This window comes from Toxorhynchites rutilus, chromosome 1 (assembly GCF_029784135.1).
Source record: "Toxorhynchites rutilus septentrionalis strain SRP chromosome 1, ASM2978413v1, whole genome shotgun sequence".
In the NCBI taxonomy this organism is placed as follows: Eukaryota; Metazoa; Arthropoda; class Insecta; order Diptera; family Culicidae; genus Toxorhynchites; species Toxorhynchites rutilus.
This window is the reverse complement of record NC_073744.1, coordinates 51556858-51573156: the sequence shown is the minus strand read 5'-3', so window position 1 is coordinate 51573156 and position 16299 is coordinate 51556858. Positions and strand designations below refer to the sequence as shown.

At 38.3% G+C, this 16299-nt stretch overlaps 1 protein-coding gene across 3 annotated transcripts in view; it reads right to left on the bottom strand.

The window, feature by feature from the left end:
* Window positions 1-6579: 6579 nt before the first annotated feature.
* The window catches only part of LOC129763188 (octopamine receptor beta-3R-like), a 398150-nt gene continuing 388430 nt past the window's right edge, over window positions 6580-16299 (bottom strand). For all 3 annotated transcript variants that reach the window (XM_055762014.1, XM_055762017.1, XM_055762015.1), the window contains 2 exons: window positions 15786-15897; window positions 6580-9576 (listed from right to left, as the gene is read on the bottom strand). In XM_055762014.1, coding sequence (XP_055617989.1) covers window positions 9354-9576; window positions 15786-15897 — 335 coding nt within the window. In that variant the 3' untranslated portion in view covers window positions 6580-9353. The remainder of the gene's footprint in view (window positions 9577-15785; window positions 15898-16299) is intronic.

Below are 16299 nucleotides of genomic sequence, written 5' to 3'. Positions count from 1 at the left end.
GGTATTGCAAATACATGCAAGTCAGCAGTACTTTTATACCCCCATTCATTTTTACACTCCGGAATTCGTTTTGCTAACACGGTCTACAAAAGCGGGTACAAATGCATCGCTTTGGCTCGCCAGCTCACTGAACTTCTACGCATATCGTCTGATGATTATATAAAATGTTAATAACTATTTGCTGCGATAACGTTTTCTCTACACAGATTGGGATTTGTTTATAATTTAATTCGTTTCATTCATTCACTAATTTAATCAATACACATAAAATATAGCTCTGCGCAGCGACGATATCGTACCCAATAAGGAACATCCGGGGTGCGATTACTACTAATTGAAGAAACATAAATGATTACTAAGCCAACGGCAGTCCTACGCAACCTTGCGGTTATATCATAGGTATAACCCATCAATAGTTTTTCTTCCCAATAAATACGCTTTATTCAATTGCTTGCCATTCGTTCTGGGGTAAACATAAAAAATGTTTGTTGGCGGAATTTAAAAAAACAAATTTCACTCTATATAATATGTGATTTTCAAAGATATGTTATTTTTTGTATTTGAGTGAATCAAAATTGAAATCATTAGTTATTTGGTGAAAACCCATAAATAACTTTGAGCAGTGATAAGATATTGACAAATTTGGCATCGCCAAATGTTGGTATTGATAAGTTCTAAAAGTCGACAATTTTGATGTATAATTTCAAATATAAAAGTTAGAGTAAAATAACCGGTTTTTTCATGGTTACCCTAATGCAACTTTGTGGGAGATATTTATTCTTTAGACAAAAATTGTCTTCGACAAAATTTTTACATATGATAGAGCGCTTATGTTGTTATCAAGAATAGGGTGACCAAAATTGTCTATTAAATAACAAATATAACTTTTTTATCTTTATAGATAGAGATAAACATAGTTCGACAATAATGTAGCCCCAATTATATCAATCAACTTTGTAGAACAATTTTTTTTCTATCTTTCAATACAATCGATTCAGCGCTTTTTTCCTCAGTTGCATTAGGGTGACCATGAAAAAGCGGTTACTTTATTTTATTATTATATTTCAAATTATACATCAAAGCTGTCTTCGTACGACTTTTAGAGCTTATCAAGACCAATATTTTGCGATGCTGAACTTGTGAATATGTTAATCCTACTCAAAGTTATTGATGGGGTTTCACCCAAAAACTCATGATTTGAATTTCAATTTACTCAAACACGAAAAATAGCATAGTTTTGAAAATCACTCATTATGTAGAGTAAACTCTGTTCTTTCAAATGCCGCCAATAAACTTTGTTTATGTTTGCCCAAGAAAGAATGATAAACAATTGCAGAGAACGTATTTTTTTAGACGATATCAATAACTTTGAGTGAAGTGGAAATATTGACAAGTTCTGCATCACAAAATGTTTGTATCAATATGTTCTAAAAGTCTTTCGAAGACAGTTTGTATGTAAAATTTAAAATATAAAAGTTGAAGCAAAAAAAAAGTTTAATGGCGACCCTAACGCAACTTAGAAAAAAGGCGCTATATCGGTTATTTCAAGAGATAGAAAAAAACATTGTTCTACAAAGATATCTCAAATAACTGGGACTACAACATTGTCGAACTATGTTTACCTCTATCTATAGAGATAAGAAAGTTAGATTTTTTTATTTCATCGAAAATGTTGGTCACTCTATTTTTGTCAACATGAAAATGAGCGCTCTATCATATGTAACAACTTTGTCGAAGACCGTTTTTGCTACTTTCCACTTAAATTCATTTCCTGAACCATTTTGCATTGGAAGCTGCAATTTTTTTTCCATTTTTCAGGCAGTCAATGTACTTACGAAAAAATTATTTTACGTAGGATTACGTCTTTCGGGAACATATTTGGGTGAAAATTGAAAAACTAACGGGAAGCGAGAATTGTCCAATTTCGAACGCTCAGCAGGGTTGCCATAATAAAATCTGTGTTTTTTGTCTCAAAAAATCTTTTTATCTGTGTTTTTCATCAGAAAATCTGTATCGAAATCTGTATCAACCCTTTGCCATTGTTTGTCTGCCTTCAGCCACCACAGCAAACAAGCATACTTATATTATAATTTATGCAACAATGTATCAGTTAACACTTTTTCTAAACGAATCTTAACGTCTTGTGAACTTATTTACGAACGAAAACGGTGCTAATACGAATAATAGATAACGGAACTCAGTTTGAACAAAAGTACTCATCCATGCTTGAGGAAAGGATTAATGTAAAACTCCACGTATTACGGCACTGTGTAGATGTGAATAGCAAAGGGTTAAATCTATAAGTTCAATCTTGATAAACTTCAAACTCGTTTTTCTCGAAATCATAATAATGTCACATGGTCTGGTCTGACTTAACACCGATCATACGAATGCCACAATCTCAATCAGACTGATACGAATGCTATATGAATAAAATTGGTGAGTTGGGGAAAAATATTATTGAGATTAAGCCATAACTACTATTGGATCGTTATTTTGAAAAATCTGTAAACCTGTATGAAATCCAAAAAAACAATGAGATGAAACGATTATCCGACCAGTCTCTCAACGTCTTTGACATCATATTCTTGTCCATCGCTTGTGGATCATGCATATGCAAATTTCAAATTTGCCATGCAGATCGCTCATCAAGGCAGAAGTATCACTGAAGGTTTAATCGAATTGACCGATAGTGAAGGCGAACCAATCAGTCTCGTCCACAAAACTATAAGAGTCAAGAGTCTTTCACCCCTTTGTGTGTGATATTATTTGTATACCATTTCCATTAGACAACATATCTGTCGCTTCCAATCAGTCTGAATAAATGTTGCACTCGCTCTGCCCTTCCTCACAACACCCACTTCCCGTTTGAGAATATTTTGAGTAACCATCGTTTGTACGAGGGTCAAGCGGGAATGAATTGTCTTTCTCAAGATTCATTGTGCCCCTAATAAATTCTCGGAAGATCGCACTTGATCGAAGAAATTACAAAAATAATGTATTTGATAAACTCTCTCTCGTCAAAGCAATTTGGAGTACTGAGAAGAACTGGATTTGCTGAAAAAACAACAAACTCTTCCGTGTGGCGACGGTAGATTTTTCGAAGACGCTGCTGTTTTCCATGGCTTCGGCGTTTTCGAATTCTGTGCTGCGATTTTCGAGGATTTATTTGTCTTTTGCTTTCGGGCAACCGCAGTAGCATCAGCTTTCTTCTTGCTGGTTACCTTCTTCACAGCAGCAAGTTAGGGTTTGTATTTGAAATGGTTACTGTGGCTTCTTTCGATGTTGGCGCTTTCTTGGTCGCCTTCTTAACGGTACCATTCATCTCTTCGGCGGACTCCTTTTTGGTCCTATGGGGAGGCATGAACGAACACGCCACACTAGTGCCCTTCGTTTGCACAAACAGGCTGTTGGTGGTGACTCTGTTCATCAGCGCTTTCTTGATGAACGAACTTAGCTTCGCCATATCAATCTCGAGCAACGATAACATGCTACAACCTTTGTACAATTGTAACTGAGTGGATTTTCGAGCTGATATATACTTATATACAGATTTCAGCGAGTTATATAGCTTGCTTTCGAAGCAATTTTTGAGCTTCTGAAACAAGTTTTTGGATCAATAAGTATCAAACATATAACGTGTAGACATCTTAGCTTTCGAATGAAGAGTTTATCATACCATTTGATTCAACCGCCAAAGAGGTATTAATGCTCAAAATCTATTTCTACTTTCTCTCTCTCTCATTTCTATGGTGGGGTGTAAGTTCAAAGTTTCGAGAACGAGAGCGTTACGTCATACCAGCAAAATTTTAAGCGTTAATACATCCTAACCAACTGAACGAAATGGTATGATAACCACTTCATTGGAAGGATAAAATGTCTACACGTTATATGCTTGTTAGGGGCTGTCCACATACCACGTGGACAGAAAAAGCATGATTTTAGACTCCCCCCTCCTCCTCCATGGACAAGCGTGGACATTTTCATACCCCTACCCCCTTTTGTCCACGTGGACATTTTTCCTTCTTTAGTTAAAACAATTGGGGAAATAACTGAATTGCGCCTAAATTTCATTTTAACTCCATTTAGGTTTATTTTATTTCAAACTTTACTAGCTGTACCCTGCTATACCTGCTCTGCTGTAGCCCATTGTTTTTGCATGGTGGAGAAATGACTAGCAAGTACAAAGCTAAGACAAGATGAGACAACTGGCTTCTTACTCTTCTTCGTCGTACAAAAACGAAGCCATGACATAAAGATGCCAGAGTTGCCAAATATTATAAAATTTCGGATTTTTTAATTGCTGTTTTCATGAATCGTAACATTTGGTTGGTGCGAATTTAATGATTTAGCATATTTTCAGTAAGGCAATCTCAAAAAAGGATAAAGGATACAATAAGTCTTTTAAATACCCATATCTATAGTATAATAATGATATCCATAACAACTCGTCCAAGATTGTCTGGAGAATCTTTTCTCGTTGATTCGTGCAAAACAACGGCGCTCAACTCCATTGTAAATCAGAAACAACTTGCAAATCGTGACTCTTTCGCAAGACATGACCGTAGTACCGAATGCTTCGCATACAGCCGTTACACGAGAACATCTTGTTGGATTGATGGAATTGCTATCAAAGCGGCAAGAAGAATGTTCATCCCAGAAATTGATGGACAGTGAAGCAGCATCGACATCATATCAAATTTCAGCTTCATCTAATTTTTGTGATAATGTGGATGACATGAATATTGAATTCGACTATGAGTACACCGTCGGTGAAGCGAGAACTTTCCTCGACAGAACAGAACGAAATTCGTAGCTCTTTACATCATCAAAAGAAGTCAGCGGGAAAGAACATGTCAGCAGTGTAATAATCGGTAGTCAGCAAAACACAACCTAGATGGTATCAACCATCTCTTTTTTCATATTTACGAGCTAGAGCTAACAACTCTGCCATCTGCATAGTAAATGATGAGACTTTTCACGTCTTCTTAGCAATGGAAATTATATTCCGAAAGATGAAATCGTATTAGGGACCTAACGGAGCTAAATTGACAAATGAGTGTTTTGCCGTTCATTTTACTCCATTGTGAAAAACACATACATAAACTTGCATATAATTCCTTCACATTTCCTTCAAACTAAATATCGTAATATTCATTCAATTCATTATTTCTGAATTCAATACAAATCCAACGCTATTTATTTTTATTGGCAACACTGAAAAAATCGGCTTTGTTTACAAAATTTATCGAAATCAGCCAATCAGAAATCAGAACGACTGACAGAAATTTGGTCCGTATCTTACAGAAATTTGGTCCGTAAAAGACCCCCTATTGTCTGATCTTATCTTAGGTACAAAGTACAAAGCACATGTTTCATATGAGTTTGATATTGAAATACTTGTGAGTATACAATATTTTTTGTCATCATCAGCGAAGATATAAAGGTTATCTGGTTTGCCAACACGGAAACATGCAATGTACAGTTGAGCAGGTGGAGAACAATCTGCATCTAAATATGAACTTCACAACTTCAAAGATTAATCTTGAGTTTACTAATTATGATTGCAAACGCCAATCGAATAAAAATGAATGAATTTGAAATCATCTTTACATACAATTTTAGTACCCGTTTTTTAAACATTTGCAAAAAAATGTGTTGATATCACATACAATACAAATTGCATACAATTTATTTCGTTTTCACTGTGAAGTGGGGAAAAGTGACATCAGACAACTTACGATTCATTCATTCCCACTATGAAATTAAGCTCAAATCTCAACTACAAAAGAATTATTGAACATTTCTTGCGACCTATTTTTTTTTTACTTAAATTGACCCAAATTAAAAAGTACGCTATTTAGAACGAGTTAATTGCATTCATTTGAAAGATGAGAAAATTTTCCGGAAAGAGATTCATTTTGTTGATAGAAATAAACAAGCTTATCACATATTTTTGGCAGAAAATTACCTCGAAAAATTGCAACTTTTCGAAAAAATAAATACAAAAAATTGATTTTACACGAAAAACTAGACAACCATTATTATCCTAAGACCAACTGTTCTCGAGATAGAACAAAATCTATATAAAATCATATTTGATGAAAAAGGGAATAGGCGTAATAGCAAGAAAACTCAACCATAATGGAATCGTTTAATTTTTATAGTTTTGGGCTATGAACGTTTAAGCATAACCCCCATCTATAAAAGTCATAGGATCGTAGGAAATAGCTCGGTCATTCACAGTTTACGTGAGTTATTTTCAGAATATGTATTTCAATGAAGAAGAATGATATTAGTAAAACTATATGGTGCACTCTCAGGCAGCTCAATCCGCTCAGCAGCTCAATTGATAAATACGGAATACTCAGGTTTGGCGGAATGTTTTAAAAGTCTTGAATGTGGAACAGTTTTTATTTAATTTAGAATGTATCGGTGATTATATTTGTAAAAGTATTTATTATTCGTGTCCACGTGGACAAAGTCTATACCCCCTGCCCTCTCTACGTGGGCAAGCGTCGACATTTTCATAATCCCCCCCCCCTAAAGTTGTCCACGTGGTATGTGGACAGTCCCTTACTTATTGATGCAAAAACTTGTTGCAATAGCTTGAAAATTGCTTTGAAAACCAGCTATTGAAATCACACAAATCAACAAATCAAACGATATTTTCATCATATGGTCGCTGTTCGTGCCGGATTGATTTGAACATCCCAAACGTAGTCCACAACGTCCCAGCGATATTGTGTGTTTCTTTACTAACACAACAACGCTTGGTCTGTTTCACACAACATACAAAGAGGGATCATTTCTCTTGGGAGAATAGAGCTTTTCCAGATATTGCTTTGATCGCTCTATTCTTATGTGATAGAACAGCTGATTGTGAACAGGATAGGACAGAGAACAGAATAATAGACAGAAAGATACGATCGGAAATCGGTAAAATATATGTTTCCGCGTTAAGTTCTGTGTTCAAATTTAAATATCTGTTTTGTCTGTGAAGAATCCGAAAGTCATAACGGTTGCGCGCGAACAGCCGCCAAAACCCAAACCATGCGCCAAAACATTATTTTGAGATATTTTAATTTGAAGTTTGGGCTCTCACTAATCGACTGTGTCGGATCAAATCTATCATTTTATCGCTCACGTGTTACAAACACACTATCTTACGATGCCATATGGTTGAATGCAATTTAGTTTTTTTACAGTTTGCTACACAGAATTTTTGTTTTGGAGCTGTTGTCAATTATCCGAATGAATGGATTATAAATTAGTGTTCTTTTTAAATAGAAAATGACTCTGCATACGGCTTTCTAAAAAATCAGTCATAATTAAAATTGTTCAGATGGTTGAAATAGCTGTTATCCATGGTGGCGGGTGGCGAATATCAGACTAACTTCCCGTCCCCTGGTGACTTTAAGGGTGTGGCCGGCGTCGTTTTTGATTATTTAAAGCTCGATTCACCGAAACCTGTACAATGAGAATGATTTGCTAGTCCCAATCGTCATTCGGTGTGTTCTCTCTTTGTTCTCTCGTTTGTTGCTCTCTTTATTAGAAGGTTTAAAAAAAATCGGAGAGAGTCGCGTCAAAATCAGCCGTTTATCGGTTGACTTGGCGTGTAATTGCTCCATAGGCAGAAAATTAAACATCAAACTCATATTTCATTGCACAGCCTTGTATTTTTATTCCTACGGGATGCAGATGCACTGGATGCGAGAGAAATAATTGCTTTTGCGAGCCGACCGATCATAACGCGGAATTTCCATCGTGATAATGCCTGAGATTTTTGATAGTTAGTTTCATAAAATATATTGTTCGTGCCCAAATCGATTGATGCAACAATCACGTGAATCCTTCGGGCAATAACTGGGCGATAACTGTGAGTACAAGCGGAAGCTTGTATCTTCGATTTCGACCAATCTGGACGCGTAATTTCCGTCTGAGTAATGGTCGAGATTTTTCAATTGTTCGATAGTTTGTTGCATGGTATATATTCTTTTTTTCAATGTAATAAGTTGTTATAGAGTGCCCAAATTGATTGACGATAAAATTTCATCAATCCATCATTAAATAACTGAGTGAAGTGCGTTTGAAATTGGGCAATTTTCACGATGCGATCGATTTACGTTTTTCAATTAGTACCCCCAATATGTTCCCGGAAGACGTAATCGTAATCGTAATCCTACGTCAAAAATTTGCATATAACGGATTCAATAAACTAACAAATGTCGACTGGCGTTAAACCACAAACCCGGAGAAAAACGGGCAGAGCGAACGTTTAGATGATGCCAAAAAGGTTGGTGTATCATAAGATTACGTTCAGAAAGTGGAGCCATGAGCTGGGATATGTAGGTATATAAAAAAAAAATTTCAAAACTGCGATGAACGCCAAAAACGTGATACCTAGACCACCCCTGGAATTTTCACGAGTCAGGGAGTCCCTGTGTGAGGAACGGTTTTGTCACAAATATACTCTATGGGATATTTTCTATTTTCATTCAGTGGCAACGATTACGCCATCGAGCGACGATGAAGATGCTACAATTGGATGTCTATAACTTCGGAACAAAACAAACATTTGATGCGTGTCCAACGAATCCATTATGGCGAAGCACTTTTCCAACCAAGAACGCACACATCGAAAGATTAATCGTATTTCACATGGGTGGCGGCTGATGGATTGGACTATCGAATGGAGGGAGAATAAACGTAGAATCCCATCCTTCGTTTGGTCTGTTTCAACAACAACAACACCGAAAAAGATGCCCTTAAACGTGGAGTAATCAACCGAAAGTAAATCTGCGTTTCGCTTGTTTTAAAATGGAACAAATCCGATTAAATCTCGTCAGCAATGCGAATAGGACAAAAACTTTTGTGAATTAGTAGCAGCAGAAAAAAAAATCTTGAACCGATTTCTCTGAACGACCGCCCAGAGTTGCCGAAAAAAATCCCCCCCAATAGAGACAAAGAAAAAGTTTCCATCAACGCAAACATGCAAAATGAATAGAGAAGAAACAAGCGTTGAAAGCTGGGGATTACGTGCGATAGGACATGGAATGGAAGGATATTCAGGATAGGCTGAAATGGAACCAAACGTGGGCCCAAAATGTTGCTCCCGTTCTTTCATCGTACGCTTCTCTAAAGCATTGTGTATCATGTTTTTTCATACCATTTTTCCCACTAAACCCTTCGAGTCTTTTGTTCTCTGGTCAGCAATTTTTATCTTTCACACAGCTTCACATACACACACACACCTACGTATAAATCTCCAATACGAGACACAAAAACCGGAACGCAAAATGTAGTGTAGAAAACAGAAACAATCAATTGAAAACCTAGCAATGCACTCAATACTACACATAGTAAACACTTTGGCCGCCGTAGGGGCTCTTCTTGTTGAAGCAGGGCAGTAGCGATTGCAGCGTGTTCCGGAACGCTTCCCGGAAGTCCCGGTTAAAGTAGGCGTAGATAAGCGGATTCAGCGTCGAGTTGAAGTAACCGATCCAGAAGAGTACCGTGATAATTACATCCGGACAGGGGCAGGCCTCCTCGCCGCAGAGCGTCGTGATGACGTACCTGTAACGAGATTCAAGCGAGAGAGAGAGAAAACAAAAATTTTAATGGCTTGAAAATAAGTTGTTTCCATTTGTGTGATTTAGCGACGGGATCAACTAAAAGCGAGTTTAATTTAGCTGCAATCAAAGGGTTAAGGCCATTTTCAGCGATTTCCCTTGTTCAGACTGCACACGATGATCGCTGTATTGAAAGAATGAATTCGATTTATATGCAGCTGATAAACGAAAACCTCAAGTGCTAGGCCTCCAATTGACAATACAGCTTGTGGACAAATTACAATACTCATAAGGTAAATGCTTTTGGTTAGTCCAGTTAAAAATATGATCATGGTTTGTCCACTTTTTGATTGCTCTAATTCAGCGCACCTGGGTCAAATCAGGTATTCGAATGTTCCGAAACATATAAATAAAATTATCTTTTTCATGATTTACAGTAGTTTTATAGTGTGCTAACTGACTCGGCCAACTTCGTCCTGCTCAAAATTTAGCTCCAGTTGTTTGATTCCTTCTCGAGTTATACAGAATTTTATGTTTCATTTGTATGGCAGCCCCCTTTTCCTTAGAGAGGGGGTAAGTGTGTCAAACCACCATAGTAACATTTAATGTTCCCTGACACCTGCATATGCCAAATTTAGTTCAATTCGCTTGATTAGTTCTCGAGTTATGCAAACTAACCACCCCACTCCCTTCTTTAGAGAGGGGGGAGGAGTGTCAAATGTAATTGTAGAACACATGCGAGTTGAATTTCTCGAATTTTCCCATTTTCCTTCAGAGTTTTTCGAAAATTTTCCATTGTCTTGGTTGGTTGGAATATGCGCATTATTTTTATAGAACCCCCTCTCCTTTTCAGAGGAGGAAGGGGCGTCATACCATCACAGAAACATTTCTCGTACCCAAAAACCCTACACATCCTAAATTTGGCTCCATTTGCTTGATTAGTTCTTGATAGTTCACCATAGAAACGTTTCGTGCCCCCTAAAACCTCTACAAGCCAAATTTGGCTCGATTTGCTTGATTAGCTCCCAAGTTATGCAAAACTTTGTGTTTTATTTGTATGATAACCCCCCCTTAGAGAAGGCGGAGGAGTGCCAATATACCACAGAAACGTTTATTCATCTCTGATATCTCTATATGCCAAGTTTGATTCCATTTGCTTCATTAGTTCTCGAGGTATTCAGTCCCCCTCCCTTCTTTAGAGAGGAAGAGGAGTGTCAAACCACCGTAGAAACATTTAGTGATCCCTAAAACCTCCACATGCCAAATTTGGTTCCGTTTGCTTGATTAGCTCTTGAGTTATGCAGAAATTTATGCTTCATTTGTATGACAGCCCCCCCTTAGGAGGGGGGAGAGTGTCTATTCACCATAGAAACGTTTCGTAGGAATCAGAATCAGACAGACAGACAGGAATCCATTTATATACGAGGGCAGTCCGATAAGCCTACAAAAAGAAACAAACATTTTGGAAAAGTGGTGATTTATTTCTCAACATAGTCTCCTTTTAGCTCGATACCTTGCATCCAGCGATGCTCCAACTTCTTTAATCCATCTGAAAAATACGTTTTCTCGAGGTCTGCCAAATTTGTGCCCGGCGAGTGACTTTTTTAAGTTTGGAAACAGAATACGGTGGATGGGGCAGTAGTTCGTAGTGCAATTCGACCAATTTGACCGTGTCGAAATTAGGGGTGGCGGAATTTCCTTTCTTCCATTTTTTCTAAAATCCGCGGACATGCCCGCTTCCACACATGGTCAATACAAAACTACGAGTCCGATTCGGCTGAAATTTGACAGTAGCCGTCTACGAGAATGTACTACATGATAAGTAATCTCTCTTGCGACACTGACACCATCTGGCATTGAGACTAAGTACTTATCGGTCCTGTGGAGGCGATCTGGCGTAGTGGTAACATCCATACCTCTCACGCAGAGATCACGAGTTCAATTCTCACTCCCGACATTCTTCCAAAAATGGAAGTAAAAGTGACGAACCAGCCGAAATGTGTTGAAAGTCACTATAATAGAGAAAAAAATACTCATCGGTCCGCCCTCGTATATATATAGATTTGTTTCTCGTAGTTTTCATGGTTTCGAAACCAAGAGCGCTATATTATTTTATATATTTTTTGAAGATGAGGATTTTTTACACAATCTATCTATCTATATATTAGGCTGTCAAAAAAGTCCTGCGGTATTTCCGCGAGGTGTCGTTGTAAGCGCCTAGTTCTAGTTGTATTCATTGTATCGAGTCATACTATAGCTTGTTGGAAAGGTATTTTTGCGCGCTATAATATAGTCCTTGATAGTGTTTTGTTTGGTTAAGTCGTTCGTGAGTTATAGTGTCGCAAATATGGAGCAAAATAAAGAGAAAATCCGACATATTTTACAGTACTACTATGACAAAGGCAAAAATGCATCTCAAGCTGCCAATAAAATCTGTGCAGTTTATGGACCCGATACAGTTTCCATTTCCACCGCACAACGATGGTTTCAACGTTTTCGTTCTGGTGTAGAGATCGTCGAAGATGCGCCACGCTCCGGAAGGCCTGTCATCGAAAATTGCGACAAAATCGCTGAATTAGCCGAGAAAGACCGGCATAGTAGCAGCCGTAGCATCGGCCAAGAGCTGAGGATAAGTCATCAAACCGTTAATAACCATTTGAAGAAGCTTGGATTCACAAAGAAGCTCGATGTATGGGTGCCACACACGTTGACGCAAAAAAACATCTTTGACCGCATCGACGCATGTGAATCGCTGCTGAATCGCAACAAAATCGACCCGTTTCTGAAGCGGATGGTGACTGGCGATGAAAAGTGGGTCACTTACGACAACGTGAAACGCAAACGGTCGTGGTCGAAGCCCGCTGAAGCGGCTCAGACGGTGGCCAAGCCCTCATTAACGGCCAGGAAGGTTCTGCTGTGTGTTTGGTGGGATTGTCAAGGAATAATCTATTATGAGCTGCTTCCCTATGGCCAAACGCTCAATTCGGACCTGTACTGCCAACAACTGGACCGCTTGAAGGTAGCACTCATGAAGAAGAGGCCATCTTTGATAAACAGAGGCCGCATTGTATTCCATCAGGACAACGCCAGGCCACACACTTCTTTGGTGACGCGCCAGAAGCTCCGGGAGCTTGGATGGGAGGTTCTTTTGCATCCGCCGTATAGTCCGGACCTTGCACCAAGTAACTACCACCTGTTTTTGTCCATGGCGAACGAGCTAGGTAGTCAGAAGTTAGCCACAAAAGAGGCCTGTGAAAATCGGCTATCCGAGTTTTTTTTGCCAATAAGGAAGCGAGCTTCTATAACAGGGATATTATGAAGTTGGCATCTCGTTAGGAACAAGTCATCGAACAAAACGGCGCATATTTGACTTAAAACAGATGATTGTAACTAATTTTATGAAGGTTTTCGTGATAGTTTAAGACCCCTCCCCCCTCCCTAAGGGCGGGGTTGCCATACAAATGAAACACAAATTTCTGCATTACTCGAGAATTAAACAAGCAAATGGAACCAAATTAGTCATATGGAGGTTCCATGGTGCAATCAATGTTTCTATGGTGGTTAGACACTCCGCCTCCCCTTTCTAAGGGGGGGGGGGTGGTATTGCGAAGATGTCGGTGTTACCCCGAACAGACCCGAGATTGCAAAACAAAGTTTCCGAGCATCGATTAGCAACAAAACCGCCTACCGTCTCACAAAATACATTGAACAATGATCCAAGATGGCTTTGGCTTACAAAAGTAGCGAGTTTTCCAAAATTTTCCGAAATTCCATTAGCGAAATTTTACACGGTCTAACTCCTGTTTACTGACCGGTTCAATTTTCTTGGTTATTATAACAGCAAAGCGATTTCTGCAACTGTAGGGTAACTCGAAACGTAAGTAATAACAGGTGTGTACAGATACCATCGGAAAATTTGCAAGAAATGGCTTCTAACTGGAAAAATCAGGGGGTGTCGGTTTTACCCACAGTGTCGGTTTTACCCTGATTTCCCCTACACGATAAAATGCTAATGAACCTAAAAAAAACAAATGGGATAAAAAAATAATTTCGACTCATTGGACACAGTTTTTTGACGAGAAAACAAAGAAGTTTTGCGATGATGAATTCTGCAAATTGCATGAAGAATGACGAAAGATTGTGAAACAAAACGGTGTACATATGAAAATCATTGGTAGATGAATCACGGGGACTTATTATTGAAGCCCAGGTGAGGAAATATTTTGCAATAGTAAACTGGTTTTAATGGGATGATGAATTTGCGGATCAGCTAAGTGGACGGCCTCAGTTATTAGGCACTGACTTACATCTATTAGTTTGATCGGCAATTTCGGAGTTGAACTCGCCAAAACTACATAGCGCAACACAACATGTTTATATCCTTATACATGTTATGACTTTCAATCACTGTATTCCAATTCCGAAGCACTTGATTTCATAGTCTGCTTCTCTTGAAAACTCACAGTTCAGCCAGCTTACGTCGGCTTATAATGGAAAATGTCCGAGATTAGATTCACATGTGATGTTTTGCTATAACGTAAATATTATGTTTTCTAACGTGATCACATGGTAAATGAAATTTGGAAGAAAACAAACAGCAATACAAATAGCTTCACGAGTTGTTGTTCCCAAAGCTGTTCAAAGAATTGAGAAGAAATCGCCTCCATCAATTATGTTCACATGTTTATAATGTACAAACAAAGAATAAAGAATAGAAACAAACATAAACTTAAATTTAGGCTCAATTCAACTATTTTTACGATTATTTTTTCCAACAAGTGGAGAAATGTCCACGTGGACAACAGGGGGAGGGGTATAGAAAATGTCCATGCTTGTCCACGGAGGGGGAGGGGGGTGTCTGAAATCGTACTTTTTTTTGTCCACGTGGTATGTGGACATCCCCTTAATTGCATCCCACCTCGACTACTTGGAAGAGGACAATTCTAATTTTTGAGATCAAACATGAACATATCTTTCCGTTAACAAATTTCTGTTATAATTTGGTCATGATGGTATTTCATTCAAACAACTGTGCTTCAATTCAAATATCATGGATAGAATCACATCACATAATCAAATGTCCTTTTCTATAAATGAGCAATAATAAAAGATTAACGCGTCAAACATTTATTTTCCCATAAACGATAAATAAACACAATCTGCAGTTGATGAGTCTGTTAAAGGCACTTTGTACCAATAATTTCGCATTGAAATTCTAATCGTCATTATTCGAGATAACACCGCTTTTATCATTGTAACCATCTGAATACTTCATCGATTGATAATGAGAGTTACATAGCTCGATAATTGAAACACAGAAACGAACACACCACGTGCTCGAAGCACTTTGTTCGACATTTCCCGGAATTTTATGGATCCGCTGAGATTTTCTGCGCTAATTGATTCAATTATCGTTCAATCGATTCTCGTTGATTGCGCAAGTAGTCCAATTAAGTTACGTAACGTTCATTAATCGCAGGATGCGAAGAGCAGAGGTTTCCACGGGGAAGGATAATCATAATTGAGTGTGAAATTGAATAAAAAATAAGAAACGAAAGTTACTCATAATCAAATCATGTGGTTTCAAAATAAAGACATGAAATAATCAGCAATCATTCAGCAGAAATTCAAACCGACGCGTATGTTTTCCAATAATTCTATAACCGATCCTTAATTAAGCATTATATCCAGCTTCGAAAAATTTTCTCGGAATCGTTTCTAATTTGCTTCTCATTTCCGGATTTTATAAATTTATCAAACGAAACACCGTTCCCTTTGTGGATGATCACCCTTTCATCGGCGTTAATGAAGCTCGGTTAAATTTCAATCCATCCCCGTTGTATAATCACTTCAACCATAATGGAACTAACGACGAAAGGTTATGTACCACAACGGTCAAGGGTGAAAAAATAATAATATCCCCTGAGAAACAGGACACATGTGTAAATATTTTAATTTTCAATTTTCTCCCAATTTAAATGGAAATCGGTTCAGCCTATAAATGTTATTATATTGATGGGAATAAAAAAAGCGTTATTGTTTCGATAATTAAATTTGTAATACGAGTTGATTATACGAATATGAAAGAAAAAAAAACGAATCGATTATCCGACACTGTCAACAGCCCCACGATCGATTGCTTCAAATGCTTCATTATGCAAAAATCTCTGCCCAATATTGTGAAGGTTTCATAAAATAAATCGTCATACTCACCATAGGAAGAAGGGCAACCAGCAGAGCAGGAAGACTCCCATGATGATACCGAGTGTCCTCGCCGCTTTGTGTTCCGCTCTCCATCCCTTCGCTGGCCTGGTCGATGTGGCACCTGAACGTTTTTCGTCAGGTTATTAAATTCCGTGTCGCAGGTTCCATCATCATCATCATCATCATCATCATCATCGCGAGGTCACACCGGCATCATCATCAACATCGTCGTCCGGTTCACATTGTGTGCAGAGTGGTAAGCGCCCGACATTTAATTAAATTTCCGTTGTTTTTACGAGAGTTCATGTCAAAACAGTAGCGTCGCAACCAGGTGACGGAGGCGGAGGTGGCGGCGGCAGCAGCGTTGGCGGCAAAGAAAGAAAAGTGAAAGTTAATCAAATGACCCGCTCTGTTATCCTGGTTCCGACCCGAGGCGAGCCGTTATAAAGTTGCAACTTCGTTTCCATTCAAAACACAGTGTGTAGTGGGTCGGAGTGCTTCTGGAGGAGAACTCAAGCGTGCC